The 16,105-nt window shown below is 34.1% G+C and overlaps 1 protein-coding gene across 1 annotated transcript in view; it reads right to left on the bottom strand.

The window, feature by feature from the left end:
- LOC26529411 (coiled-coil domain-containing protein 40) overlaps positions 1 to 15,047 on the bottom strand; it is a 130,291-nt gene extending 115,244 nt beyond the window's left edge. The window contains exons 1-4 of the mRNA XM_015176485.3: positions 14,110 to 15,047; positions 13,898 to 14,040; positions 12,909 to 13,468; positions 12,685 to 12,829 (exon numbers count right to left, since the gene is read on the bottom strand). Coding sequence (XP_015031971.2) covers positions 12,685 to 12,829; positions 12,909 to 13,468; positions 13,898 to 14,040; positions 14,110 to 14,924 — 1,663 coding nt within the window. The 5' untranslated portion in view covers positions 14,925 to 15,047. The remainder of the gene's footprint in view (positions 1 to 12,684; positions 12,830 to 12,908; positions 13,469 to 13,897; positions 14,041 to 14,109) is intronic.
- Positions 15,048 to 16,105: the final 1,058 nt, after the last annotated feature.

Below are 16,105 nucleotides of genomic sequence, written 5' to 3'. Positions count from 1 at the left end.
CTCGGTCTGCTCTACGTCTGGAGTATAAAGTCCTCCTATACAACTCCGTACTGAAACCCATCTGGACTTACGGAGCCGTACTATGGGGAAATGCAAGTACCAGCAATGTCGATATTATACAAAGAGCGCAGTCGAAGATTTTAAGATCAATCACGGGGGCCCCGTGGTATATACGAAACGACAACATTCAAAATGATCTAAATATACCTAGCGTAAAATCTGAAGTAGGTACTCAACAACTAAAGTATTCTGCGAAACTGGATGCACACCCAAATGTTCTTGCCAATTCCCTTACGCGAACTAATAATAGAACTCGTCTTAAAAGAAATGACAGACCAACCCAATAACAAGTGATTAGGGCCGCCTGCAATATCCCCAGGATTTATCTTAAGTACTAGTCTAAGAAAAATATCTCAAACTTGTTGTTAGGCTCTAATTTAAGAGTAGATTCAACAAATATATATTAAACGTTAAAAAAAAAAAAAAAATATATAAGGAATGAAATGTAAATTCACAAATTGTAAAATTGAACGGAATCCTATCTGCCCGATAGAAGTATGGCTTGTAAAGCTATACGAAAAACTAGGTAGGGTCATGTAAATGGAAACTTTTTTCTTTTAATAAAAAAAATGTTCTTCGAAAATTCTGAGAAAAATATTATTTCACGTTGAATATTTGATAACAAAATTAGCAAGTTTGATGACATATTTGATGAACCCAGTATGAGATTAATAGAGACAAAGACAGCGGATTCCACTGCTAATGTAATTAACAAATTAGAGTCATCAAATGTTGATTTAAAACTAACAAATGTACTTTTATTAATAATTGTTGTAATAATGAGCGCATATATATGTATTGTACAAAGCATATAAACTACACAATAAATGTTTAGCAAAAAGAGCCTTAAGCCATGCTAATGATCTTGATAAGATCTAAATAACATATGCATCAATTATTGTATAAGTGCATTTCAAAAGTTTACTTAAAAAAAAAAAAAATAATAAAATTTTTTCCAATTTTCCAAATAAAAAACAAATATTAAACTAACCAAATATATGTCAACTGATTAAGATGAGTACATTAGATGATTATTTTAGGAAGATAGTTAATAGGAATCCGAGTATAGAATCAGATTTAATTGAGGTTTTCAGAATATAAACTCGGCACAAAATTCGATAAATTTAGTAGAAATCAGATCAGCATACCTTGATATAACGGGAGAAGATTTCCCAGTTCAAGGAAGCCCAATGGTACAGATGAGTTTCATTGTCACAGTACCACATATATGCTGTTTTTCAAATAGGCAAATTTCACTTCTACCTGATGGATGAAGCCCGACAACAATAAGTTGTCCCCAAAAAAAAAAAAAAGAAGAAAATACTGAGTTTAAATACAAATTGAATAAGTATGAATAAGTAGAAACTAAACATCACCAAAAATATATTCCTTTCCTTGATTTCCTGATAGACTCAGGTCCAGTAGATAACAAGTATAAGGAAATAAAATTTTGGATATCTAATAACTACAAATTTAAAAGAAATATTGTAGGCCTTATGGAAAAGTCCATAAAAGTAGCATATAGCAGATTATTAGTAAGCAGACCTAAAACTAAGGATGTCCCTGAATAAGTACATAACATTTTTAAAACAGATATAAAAACTGTTAGTATAGGAGACTCAGATGAAAATGTGCAAGTAGTAGAAAATTAAAAAAAAAAATTAAGCATGGAATGGGAAGATTTACTTATAATGCATAACACAGAATAGAAATATCCAAAAGGAAACAATAAACAATCACGCAAAAATTCTTGTTGATTCTTTCAATGAAGCAAGAAATTTAGTGCATGTTAATAGAGAGAACATAGGTAAAACAAACTGGTCAAAGATTTCCAATCTATTGATCAAGTTACGTACAAACCTAATCTCTATAAAGACAAAATACAATCTCGATATATTTGTACCTACCGTAATTAATTCACCTCTGAGCATAGAAGGTGAAGAATCTGAAACAAGCGAGGAAGAAAGCGATCTAACAATTCCTGCGCTATTGAGACTACCTGATATAGAAGCATTGTCTGAAGAAGGCCACGATTCAGATTTAGAAATCAATACAAGTGTCATAAACACAACCGACAGAATGGCAGAATTAAATGCCCGATTGGCATATATGAAGGATACTAACAACGCTATTTCTGACTTCAATGGACAGAAAATACAGCTTTAAAGATTTATATCAGCTTTGAGGTTGGTAGATGTGATGAAAGGCGACTACGAAGATATAGCAGTTGTGGTAATAAAGTCAAAAATTATTGGCCCAACACTATATGAAGTCCAACAAGAAACTTCAATCGAAGAAATAATACAAAAATTGCAAGGCATTATAGTTAGTGAAACATCCAAAGTTATAAAAGCCAAATTGAAGAATACAACTCAGAAGGGTAAAACCGCTGACAAATTTACATCCTTCAAACTGCTTATATCGATGAAGTTACGCCAGCGGCACTTGCTCATAAGAATAGCACTGATGATGCTATAGAAGCAATGATTGAAAATTGCGAGAAAAGTAGACTTAAAGTTATCCTTGACTCCGGCAATTCTAAAACCATGAACGAAGCTATAGCAAAGTTCTTACAAAAGAGTACTGAGATAAAAGGAAACCCAAACACGGTTCTGTATGCCCAAAAAAACCGTGGTAATTATAATAACAAATATAATTATCGTGGAAGAGGTAATGGTCGTGGTTATTACAATAATTATAATAAACACAATAATGACCAAAATTCCCAACAAAACAGAAACAATAATTACAGAGGAAACAACAGAGGTTACAACATGAACAATAGAGGTAACCGATGAAATAACCGACAAAACGGTTATAATAACGATAACATTAGAGTAACACAGAATGCTTCGGGAAACTCCCAAGCACCTTTAGATACCCAGCAGTAAAGAGCAACAAGATTCACGCCATCAGTTTTAGTCAAAATACGTTTGTTACCTTCCGAATGTGGCAACGGGAAAAAAGTTAGTATTCTTAATAGATACAGGTGCAGAAATATCTACCGTAAAACAAAATTCCGACACTTTTCAAAGCATCCAAACCAATAAAATCGTAAATATACAAGGAATTAGTCAAGAAGTAACTAAATCCATAGGGTTTACTTCTGTTGAAATACAATCTTCAAAATATCTAATCCCACACGACTTTCACATCGTAAATTCCCAATTCGCTATTCCATGTGATGGAATACTAGGAATCGATTTCATCAGAAAATACAACTGTCAATTAGATTTCAATCCTTCCGAAGACTGGTTAATAATTAGACCAAACAACCTAAAATATCCGATATATGTACCAATATCGTACAGTTCTGGTAACAATTCAATAGTTTTGCCAGCAAGATCCCAAGTTGTCCGAAAAATGGAGATAAGTTCACAAGAAGACAGTGTATTGATCCCAAATCAGGAAATTCAACATGGTATTTATTTAGCAAATACCATAACTAACCCCCAAAACGCAGTCATACGATTGCTAAACACTTCAAATATAGATCAAATAGTAAACATATCAAGTTTGAAATATGAACCACTTTCCGGCTACGAAAAAATAGAAGCAAATACAGAACAGCGTGAAAACGCAGTACTAACTACGTTATCAAAAAATTTTCCCCCACAGTTTCACAGCCAACTTATGAAGTTGTGCAAGAAATATAGTGATGTATTCGGACTAGAAACCGAATCAATAACTACAAATAATTTTTATGAACAAAAATTAAGACTGGTGGACGATGACCCAATTTACATTAAAAATTATAGAAATCCTCATAGTCAGAAAGACGAAATACAAAGACAAGTCCAAAAACTTATAAATGACGAAATAGTCGAGCCCTCTGTATCTCCTTACAATAGCCCACTTTTATTGGTACCGAAAAAATCGTTACCAAATTCCGAAAATAAAAAATGGCGATTAGTAATTGACTATCATCAAATTAATAAAAAACTGTTGTCCGATAAATTTCCATTACCTAGAATTGATGACATTTTAGATCAACTATGTAGAGCAAAGTATTTTTCATGCCTTGACCTAATAATGGCTCATATCGCTTCACGCGATTACCATTCGGTTTAAAAATAGCGCCAAATTCGTTCCAGAGAATGATGACTATAGCATTCACTGGCCTTGAACCTCCGCAAGCATTTCTTTACATGGATGACTTAATAGTCATAGGTTGTTCCGAAAAACATATGCTCAATAATCTAACAGATGTTTTTGAGAAGTGTAAGCAAAGAACCTAAAGTTACATCCTGGAAAATGTTCATTTTTTATGCACGAAGTCACCTTTTTGGGACATAAATGCACAGATAAAGGAATCTTGCCTGATGACACAAAGTATGATGTCATTCAAAATTATCCAGTCCCACATGATGCGGACAACGCTAGAAGATTCATTGCATTTTGCAACTATTATCGAAGATTTATACAAAACTTCGCTGAATATTCTCGTCACATAACAAGATTATGTAAGAAAAATGTTAAATTCGAATGGACAAGTGATTGTCAAAATGCGTTCGAGCATTTAAAATCAGCATTAATGAACCCAACTCTGTTACAGTACCCAGATTTTAGCAAAGAATTTTGCATAATCACAGACGCAAGTAAATATGCATGTGGAGCAGTCCTAACGCAAAATAAAAATGGACTACTGCTTCCAGTAGCATACGCGTCTAGATCTTTCACAAGAGGTGAGAGTAATAAGAGTACAACTGAACAAGAGTTAGCGGCAATTCACTGGGCTCTCTCGCGCTTCAGACCATACATTTATGGTAGACATTTCACTGTTAAAACAGATCACAGAGCATTAACTTATTTGTTTTCAATGATAAATCCAAGTTCCAAGCTAACCAGAATGCGACTTGAAGTAGAGTATCTAAAGGGAAAAGATAATTTCGTAGCCGACGCGCTATCGAGAATAACAATACAGGACTTACAAAATATACAAACCAGTAACAAAATTCTGAGAGTCACTACCAGAAATCAAAGTAATCAGTCAAATTCCTGCGCAGGAAAAGAAAAAGAAAATAATATAGAAGATTTGCAAAAGCAATATCTTAATGCTTCTAAGCCCAATGTGTATGACGTCATTGTAAATGACGAAGTACGAAAAGTAGTGACCTTGCGAATAACCGATTCTTTAAGCACATTCAAACATGGCAAGAAAGTTATAGCAAGAATTGACATTTGCAATATGTATACAAATGGAATTCTCGACTTAGGTCAATTTTTTCAAAGGCTCGAAAAAGAAGCCGGGTACTGAACATCAGCCAAGTCAAAGTGGCACCGAGCGAAAAGATCTTTGAAACTATTTCAATAGAATCTTTCAAAAATATGGGCAATAAGATTCTACAATTTTTAAGAGTAGCGCTACTCAAGCCGGTGACCCTATTATCAAGTAATGATAAAGAAAAAGAAGCAATACTGTTTAGGTTAGGCTGGAATATCAAGAACTATAGCAAAAATAAAAAGGCATTACCATTGGAGGAATTATGACACGAGATATATCTCAATATAAAAAAAAGATATAAGTGTCAAAAAGCAAAAATAAACAAACATACAAAAACTCCATTGACTATAACCGAAACGCCACAACTGGCTTTCGACAGGGTAATTGTGGATACGATCGGTCCACTCCCAAAGTCAGAACAAGGAAATGAATACGCAGTAACTTTAATCTGCGATCTAACAAAATACCTTGTAATAATACCAATTAAAGACAAAAGTGCAAAAACAGTAGCAAAAGCTATATTTGAACAATTTATTCTGCGGTATGGTCCAATGAAGACGTTCATTACGGACATGGGAACAGAATATACAAATTCAATAATTGAATATTTATCCAAAAATTTGCAAATTAAAAACATAACTTCAACTGCACATCATCACCAGACTGTAGGCACTGTGGAGCGAAGCCACCGAACACTTAACGAATTTTTACGATCATACATTTCAGTTGACAAAACTGGCTGGGATGTATGGATACGATACTTCGCCTATTGTTTCAAATACAACACCCTCTATGGCACATGATTATTGTCCATATGAGTTGGTATTTGGTAAAACTTCAAATTTACCCAAACATTTTAATAGTATAGATAAAATAAACCCACTTTATAATATAGAAGATTATGCTAAGGAATCTAAATTTAGATTAGAACAGGCCTATAAAAGCCAGAATTATGTTAGAGCAGCACAAAGCTAAAAATAAAGACATATATGATAAGAAAGTAAACAATATCGAATTAGAAATAGGAGATAAAGTTTTATTACGAAATGATAAGGGTCATAAGCTAGAATCTAAGTATTAAGGCCCATATACCATAGAAGAAATAAATAATAGGGATAACATTCTAATAAAAAATACAAAGAATAAGAAACAACTAGTGCATAAAAATAAGTTAAAAATTTAAATCAGTTAACATATATATATATATAAAAAATAACAAAAATAATATTTATATTTAATATTTATATATATCATTAAACAATCAGACATTCAAATAATCAAAAAAAAAGAAACAACAATACATACATAAATTTCTATATAATAAAAATTAGAAAATAACACCACGTAAATACGGTTTTTTTCTAAAGAGGGGGGATGTAGCATGTTCTAGAATAACAACATTACAATGTATACAAATATATTGTAGCGATTAGTTACAATATTTATGTGCGCAACATTCAAGTGCGTTTGCCTCTTAAGCAACATGACCACCCATGAGTGCATGGTGCTGGACATTGCTGAGTCGGCAAATATAACACGCGCGCCCGCTCTGGCCCAATATGCAACATGATACAATCTCAATCTCCCGCTGCGGCGGCATAAACACATACATACTTTTATGTAAACATTTGTACATACATATATATGTTTATACATAAGCATACCGCTCCTCTGCCTGCGTTACTGGCAGCGCAGCTACGCGGTCTTAGCTACAGTTAACAATTGTTATAGAATTAAGAATCATTGAATAAGCTGAGCTCAAACGCAAAAGACATATTTGTGTCCCATATAAATATTCAAACTCAATACAATCTTGGACGATTATCCTACTTAGCAGTCGACGAAAAAGCTTAAGCTAAAGACAGATAATAATTAATTCAAGAAGGTAGCTTAGCTTTATATACAACCAATCATCCCCGACCCGGTGGAGGTGTTTTATTTGCACAAGGTGCCAACTATGCCCCGATTCACAGCCAATATGGTCAGGGATGAGTTGCAGCCAAACCAAGTCCAGAATATTTTCAGTAGTTTCGCTGTACATGATTAAAATGTATAGCGCGAAGAGAAGTGATAGAAAGATGAGGAGAAATAAGGTGAGAAAGGTTGTTACAAGATTGGCAAAAAACATGCAAAGGTTCGTGAAGAGAGTAGTTAGTCAGACATCTACTAAGGTGAATAGGAAAAAAGTTTCTGCTTCGAGGTAAGGGAACACAAAAATAAAGCGTATCTAGTAAATTAGTAGAAATGACTTCACCGTTGACTAGTTTATGGAGAAAGAGAATGCCCAATACGAGCCTACGATTGTAAAGTGAAGGAAGATTAATAAGAAGAAGTCTTTCAAAATAAGAAGGTATGCGAAGACTCGGGTCCCAATTAAGACCGCGCAAACTTAAGGAATTGTTTTTGTACCGATTTAATACTACGCTGGTGAACATCATCCAGACTTGCGGGCAAAATTCTAGAGTCGGGCGAACTTACGAAGTGTATAAAACCTTTGTTACGTAGGGTTCATACAATGACATAGTAGCCTGCTGGCAGCGCTTTTGGCAGGCCTTGAGCAGAGCCGATTTATATTAAATGTAACTTGTGTTCTATATATCCAAAATTTTGAGATATGATGTGTAACATTAAAAAAACAAGTTAATTTTAAAGGGATGCTCTAACTCCTATCTATCTATTTTTAATATATCACTAAATGATGTAGTAATCCGATCCGGATAACTTTCCTACTTTATTTTATAAGTTATGTATATAGCAAGTTCACTCTAGTAGCTTTCTAAATAGAGGCGTAAAGTGGATTTGGACCGACGAACATAACTACATTGACTCATCTTTTTATGCTGAGAAAGAATATATATTTATTTTATTTATCTATTTATTTATTTATTTATTTACGTCAACTAACCAACAGTCGACGAAGAAGCTGAAGATAAAATACAGATAACAATTTAATTAAGGAAGGTAGCTTAGCTTTATACTCAACCAAACATCCCCGACCCGGTGGAGGTGTTTTATTTGCATAAGGTGCCAGCTATGCCCCGATTCACAGCCAGTGTGGTCAGGGATGAGTTGCAAGTAATCCAAGTCCAAAACATATTCAGCAGTTTCGTTGTAGATGATTGAAAAACATAGCACGAAGAGAAGTGACAGAAAGATGAGGAGAAATAAGGTGAGAAAGGTTGTTAAAAGATTGGCAAAGAACACGAAAAGGTTCGTGAAGAGAGTAGTTAATCAGACATTTACTAAGGTGAATAGGAAAAAAGTTTCAGGTCCGACGTGAGAGAACACAAAAATATAGCGTATCTAGTAAATTAGTAGAAATGACTTCACCGTTGACTAGTTTATGGAGAAAGAGAATGCCAAAAACGAGCCTACCGTTGTAAGGTGAAGGAAGATTAATAAAAAGAACGCGAACTTAAAGAATTGCTTCTGAACCGATTCAATACTACGATTGTGAACATCGGGGTTCCAGACTGGCGAGCAATATCCAAGAGTAGGGCGAACTAACGAAGTGTATAAAACCTTTGTTACATAGGGATCATCAAATTTTTGGCCCAACGAAGGCAAGAAGACTGCATGCTCTATTGACAATTGAAGAAATATGAACATTAAATGAAAGTTTTGGGTCAAACATAACGCCTAAGTCATTGAATGATGGTACACAATTTAACAGAACAGACTTAATAGAGTAATGAGCTAGGAACGAAGAAAAACGACTGAATGTCATAAAATAGCACTTTGAGGCATTAAGGTGTAATTTATTAACGTGGCACCAATCACAGAACGCATCGAGATCTGATTGCAAGTACTGTTGGAAAGAAGGATCATTATAGGAATAACAAATCTTGACATCATGCGCAAACATGAGCACTCTTGAATGAACCAAGGCCAAAGTAAATAACAGTGGGCCCAGATGACTGCCTTGGGCGACACAAGAGGTGATTCAAACAGTTTTAGATATCGAGGAACGAATAGACACCTTTTGGGTTCTGCCAATAAGATAGGATTTTAACCAAGCCAATAGTTTCAGGGATGTTAAGTTTCGCGAGAAGCATAGAATGATCAACCGTATCGAAAGCCTTACTAAAGTCAGAATAAATAACATTAGATTGGAATTTTTACGGACGCCATGGTGTATATGGATAGTCAATTCTAAAAGGTTGAAAGGTTGACAAGGAGAGATAGAGGATCTGGATAGGAGTTGAGGAGAAGACGTAATAATTTTCTCAAACAGCTTAGGTATTACAGAAAGTTTGGCAATGCCACGGCAGTTAAAAATATCCGATTTCCTACACTTTTTAAAAAGCGGAATAATAAATGACTCCTTCTCACTCGATATAAAGAATAACCGGGATAAAGGCTAATATAAGCAAATCGAACACATTTTAAGGAATCAACTAGGTATATTATCAGGCCCAGGAACGAACGAAGACTTCTTAGATGACAAGCTAGAGATAATACAGTCTTCAGTAATACTAGGAAAAAACATACAATTTAAATGTGGGATTGAGAAGGGATAGCATATGGGATGTGAAGCAGTAGTAGAATAAGTCGACTGAAAGAATTTAGCAAACAGATCTGCAATATCTGAATCATTATTAGTCTGATCATTAAGTCTGAAGGTAGTTAACTATATCGTCGTTAAAAATTAACAAAGTTATAAAATCTTTTGGGGTTCTTATAGAATTCAACCCTACAGCGCACGATACAATTATTGTAGCATTGAGTATTTAAGAGACAAAATTGAGAATTCGATAACCAGTTTTTTTTAACCTGTTCAAATATCTCGATTTGATGTTACCGAAATTAGACAGCCTACGTGCGAACCAGACCGGCGCACTGGAGACGGTAGAGACATTCACATAAGGAACGCATTTATCAATTTGAGAATTAAGAGCAAAGTAGAAAAACTTCACTGCACAATTTATATCGCAGCACTCAAACAGAAATGACCAATCCAAAGAGAAAATAAGGCTATTAAGAAGATTGAAATTTGTTTTACGAAAACATCTACGACGATTTGCGCTGTTATTAAATGAATTGATAACGGAACTGTAAGAAATAGTAACTTCAATGGTAGGGTGATTAGGATCTTCACGTTTCACTAGGGGCTGTGTTCGGGATACAGCACTAACAGTGGGATCAGAGACAAAAACAAGATCGAGGATTCTTTTAGAAGAGTTAAGTTAAGAGTTCAACTGATAAAGCGAACATTCAAATAGGCTATCAAAAAAAACATGTTGAGATGAAGGAATTAAGAAAGATAGATTATCATCAACCAGCCAAGAAATATTAGGCAATTTAAGACGACTAAAAATAGTTTGCAAAGCATCAGCATGGTGCATGTAGGTCATGATATCAGAAGCTGGAGGAATATATGAACAACAAATGTAAAAGCTGAAGTTGTAGCATGCAACTTCAACGCAAATAAACTAAACACCAGCAGATCAATCGGCACAACACTTGAACACAGATTCGAGTTAACAGCAATGCCATTCCACCGCCACGACGACCAACACGATCAAGCCTATAGGAATTTAAGTTATTAAAAAGAATGTCGTTATCCAAAACAGAGGAGTTGAGCCAAGTTTCAGAAAAAGCTAATATGTCAGCCGAAAAGGTTTGGCTATCACAGAACAGTTTCGAGAGCTTGGTTAGAAGTCCTCTAACATTTTGATAATGAATGCAAAGACTAGACATTATTAGTTTTTTGAAGCAGAAAATAAATTAGGAAGGTGGACAGGCAACGGACGGGAGCGCTTATTGGGCGCAAACTCGTGTACAACTAGGCCCTCTGGCCAGAAATTAGTGTCAACCATAGCTGAGAAATACTCATTTGGTACTGTAATTTTAAAAGAGGAGATTTCGCGAGGCCTAAAAAACTTAAACTTTTGATATAAAACTTAGCAGGGCATATATTACCAATGTAAGCTACCTCAGACGACTCAGAAGTATCTGGAGCGAGCCTAGAGATAAATAATTGTTTGCGATGAGGGACTACAGTTAGTGAAGGCGGAGGAGTATTGGAATCCGCAAGTGATTGAGAGTCAGCATGATCCTGTAATTGATTAGAGTTCCCGTGAGAGATAGATTGAGGTACACCAGGGCTTGTACTGGGTACTTTAATCTGAAAAGAAGAGCATAAAGAGGGACAAGAAGACGGTGTAGGCGAAAGTAAGATGGGAGAAGATGCAATAGAGAGTGCTGGCGACTGCTTATGGGGCAACTCAAGGGTACATTTCTTTGGCAACTTCTCAGAAGGTGGAACAAACTTGAATTGCGACAATAAATGTCCGCTAGAGTCACACTCGTTAGACAGCTGTTTGGCCAGTTTGTTTAAAAAAAGAAACTTTAAACGAAGATCCCTATACATACGGCTAAAGTCAAGCTGCTGGCTGGCACAAGATGGGCAAGTCCAGCGCAGTAAGCCAAGCTCAGGCTTAGACACAGACAAACCAGAAAATTTGTCGTAGTCGCGGCCATTGAGGCCAGCACATTTTATGTGAATAAGATTATCGCAAAGCCAACAAGATATTGCTCTATACTGATCATCAAAACGATCAGAATGCTTGCAAGTAGGTAGACAACAAGCCATTAAAAAGCCAAAAGAAACAAAGGCAAAAAAAAAAAAATAAATTTATATATATAAGAATATATAGAAAAATTTAAATACACAGCACAAAGATAATTATCGATAAAAAATCAATAATTACAAATAAAACAAAGAGACAGCACAAGAGAAATTGCAAGAACAGTTGTAAGCCGAGCTTTGAGAGGCGGCATTACAAAAGTGATTACGCGGGAGAGAAGCTAAGCACAAGCACAAAGCAGAGAGAACAACAAAACCACTAGCACTGATGGTATGATACATCTACGATGAGGGGTGCAACTTCAGAAGCAATGCCGAGAGAAAAAAATAATAAAATTAAATGCTCCAAACACTAATCACGAAAAAGAAAAAACTGTTTAATTTGGCGAATTATGGAAATAAAACACAAGGGTGACAAGCAAACAAACACCAGCGAAACCGTAAACAAACTAAGCACAATTAAAAATTGAGAGAAAAACAAGTCCGGCTAAGTTCGATTTAAATTTCAATAGGTCGTAATCTCTAACCAGAAAAACAATAAATATTAATAAAAACTCAGGAGTTATGCAAAAACACGACCGTCACGTCAAAGAGCAGAAGCTTATATTATTTATACTTTATATGATCGGAGATGCTTCCTGCTATGCGTTGCACACTTCTGACCTAAATTAATATACCCTTTTTGCAAGTTTTTTTACCTATTTTTTTTACCTATTTTTTTTTATAAATATATGATATAAAGGAATTAGGCACAGTTGTGTATAATAAATGAGAATATTTGAATGAAACTAAAGTCATAATTTAAACTTACGTTTTCGAGTAACTTGGATTTCATTCAGTTGATCGCCTCTTTTTTGCGACAAGTTAACAAAGTGATTCTGAAGCATTATCCAAAACTGTTGGTGTTCTCGAATTTGTAATTCTCTTGTATGAATAGATTTTTCGATTTGTTTAATCTGCAATGAGTTCAGGTTAGTTAAAAAGTTAAAAAAAAAGGAAGTGATATAAAATATAAAATATAATGAATTACATTACCTTTAATTCAGTCGGATTTCCATAAGTTTCTCCCAAAACTTTTTGTAAATTTTCTATTTTATTACTTAGCACCTCGAATCGTTTTAATTTTATTTCAATTTGAATCTGAATTTTCTTAACGTTCGCAGCAAGTGCATCTGATTTATTTTGAGATTTGTTAAGATGTCCAACAATATCATTATTATCTCTTTTAATTCCAAATAAAACGGTTCTAAGCTTTTCCACTTCAAGCATAGCTGAACCTAGCTGGTTCTGTACTTTTGACAGTGATAAGTCAATGTTTCGCCGATTCTCTTGGGCTTTATTTAAAAGTTTTAGTCTGTAACAACTAGCTTTGTTATTAATAAGTTGTTCTTGTGCCAATTTTAAAATAGTTTCCTCTGTCTCAATTTTTTTTTTATGATATTTGTCTAGAGTTAATTCCAGCTTCCGAATCTCGGAGATAAATTTCAGCCCTTCGCGTAAAGCAATTTGTAAATCAGCTTCGGTGCCTTCTAAAAGTTCTGGCAACTCCTCAAGTTTTGTTTCCAATTTCAGTAATATTTCGGCTTCCCCTTGACCTTATAAACGAGTCCACTTATTAATTAATTTCTTACAATTTTAATAAATTAAAAAGTCGTCGCGCCGACTTTGGTTTACCGTGCACCAATTGGAATTGTGTTTCTCAGCTTTAAAACGTTCATTTTTATATAAGTTATATGATGCACTTGTACACGTGGATGTACTCAAGATACATATAACAAATGCCTGAAGTATTTAGGAGTCAAAGTGGGAAACTTAAGATAATGTAGCTTAAAAGGTCTAGGAAAAGTTTATTTGAGTTCAATAACATTATGAAGACTCAGATACTTATGTAAGCAACTTTTTTTAAACAAAATCTATACCTTCACTTGAATTTTTTTTCAAGCATTTATTATTCTTTATCTATAAGCTTTGATTTTAATATTAAAAACTTTGAACTTATATGAAAAATTGCATTCAATACTCACAGTCACGTTTTAAAGAACTTGTATCATCAGCAAGTCGTTGTTTAAATGATTCAAGTTTTTTATTAAGTTCCATTTCTTTCGCAATCTGCTTTTTAATTGCTTCAATGCCGGTATTGTTAAGCTTTATTGATTCTTTGTGTGATCTATTATTGAGCATTATAAGGAAATTTTGAAGTATTGATGTTTTATTGATGTAAAAATATTTATGTTACCTAATACTATTTTGAACTTGGGACAAGATTCTGTCCCGGAGCTGAATTGCCACGATTACTTCACTCCAAGCTTGGATTAAGCGCCTATGTTCATTTTGCAACGCTTCTAGATCTGTGTTTGCATCTACAATACTCATATTCAGTAATGTAAGAATTTTATTCATTGCCATTTCTTCTTCACCGATGGATTGTAATTCATCATCTCTTTTTTTTACTTCCATGTCCAAGCGGTAAAAGAGAAGGTCTGATTTCCGCTTAGTTTCAGAAAGTTTTTTTTGCAGTTGTGCATCTCTGCTAACAATACGTTTCGCATTTTTCACATCATCTTCTACATCGGATGCCCAGTTCTTAATGTTACTACACAAGCTTTGTAAATCTTCTAATTGGAACATTCCTTTTTGATACGACGCCTTTTGCATCTTTGTCAGTTTAATTTTTTCCTCATATTCTTTTTTTATTTCTTTGACTTTAATTTCCTCTGATTGACGCCTACAGATGTGCTGTTCAATTTCCGAAGATATTTCACGAATTTGATCATCTTGAAAACTCATCTTTTGCTGCATGTCATACAGCGCCAAGCCTTGTGCTTCCCGACGATATTCCTTTGCTTTAACTTCATATTTCAGTTCGGAAATTTCATTCTCCAATTTTTCTTTCGTCCGCAAAAGATGTTTCTTTAACGAATTTTGGAACTTCAACAAAAGCGGATGGTTAGCAGGAAGAATCGCTAGCTGTTCAGGTTCGGGTACAGGATTTTCCCGTTGCTCTAAGTTATTTGCAAAATTGCATAATGCAAAATCATCGGCGGCATTCATTTCGTTGTTTTTGAGGATAGTTAAAATGCGGTTACTGTTTCAAGCTGTGTAGGATTATGAAAAATATATGAAAGGTTAGGATATTTTTGCTTGACTCAAATTTATTTTTGTTTGACAAAAATAACAAACTCTCCTAGTTACACAATAAACAATTTTAGGGTAAGAACTTGTTTTAAACTTGTTTTTGCGTTGCGACCTTTATGTCTGTCAACCAACCCTTTATTTGCTGGTATACGTTGTTGACCTCTAGCAGGCACACACAATGTTTGATTGTTTAAAACTTTTACAGTATTTTCCCATGACAGAAAAAGGCTCTTAGCAATAAAGGAATATAATTGATAAAAAAAAAAAACTTAATGGCTGTGACTGACAGCAAAAATTCATATTTCCACATTTTAGGCAATTCAGTATATGTATGTATCATAAAGTTGTACTAGTAAAGATTAAAAATATTTGCCTCGAGCCGGCAAAGCGAGTCACAGACAACTGAATGGTCGTTAAATCTATCAAATAATGATTAAATGATTTTTTTGTATAAAAAATGTGTTTACTAAGAAAGGACCTAGAAATAACGGATATTTATACCCTCGCAGAGGGTATTATAAAATTTGTCAGATGTTTGTACCGCACAAGAGGAGACGTTTCCGATCCCATAAAATATATACATACATATGTACATAGATTAATATATATTGTCACTAACCGAAGTCGGTCATGTTTTTTTTTTCGAGCTCCCGCCTAACTAATGTTTCTCACTCTTTCATGTTGTTAATTTTTAATATTCATATAATAATGTTAAATATACATTCTTATTAATATAAAAACATTAAGAACCACACTTATTATTTTGTTGTTGCGCAACTTAGTTTTTAATTATTTTCTATTTTTTGCTCCAACCCGCGCTCTAAATTTACAGTTCACAGTTTGGTTTTGTTTGTGTGGTGTTGGTGCTCTCAATTCTTTTGTTTTCTATTTTGATTTCGCTCGCGCTCGTTAACTTCGCGCTTGTGACAAGTTTTTGTGATTGTGTGTCTTAATACAAAAAATATGAATATTTCCCTTTTTATGTACATATTGATTTAATAAATAGTTTTTGATAAATCAATTATACAATTTTATAATATTTTTAATTCTAAACGTAAGAATTTTTTGCATCTTTTTGTCCTTTCAAAATAAAAAAG

This window comes from Drosophila willistoni, unplaced genomic scaffold (genome assembly GCF_018902025.1).
Source record: "Drosophila willistoni isolate 14030-0811.24 unplaced genomic scaffold, UCI_dwil_1.1 Seg169, whole genome shotgun sequence".
NCBI lineage: Eukaryota > Metazoa > Arthropoda > Insecta > Diptera > Drosophilidae > Drosophila > Drosophila willistoni.
Note: the sequence above shows the minus strand (reverse complement) of the source record. Positions and strands in the feature narration are given on the sequence as shown.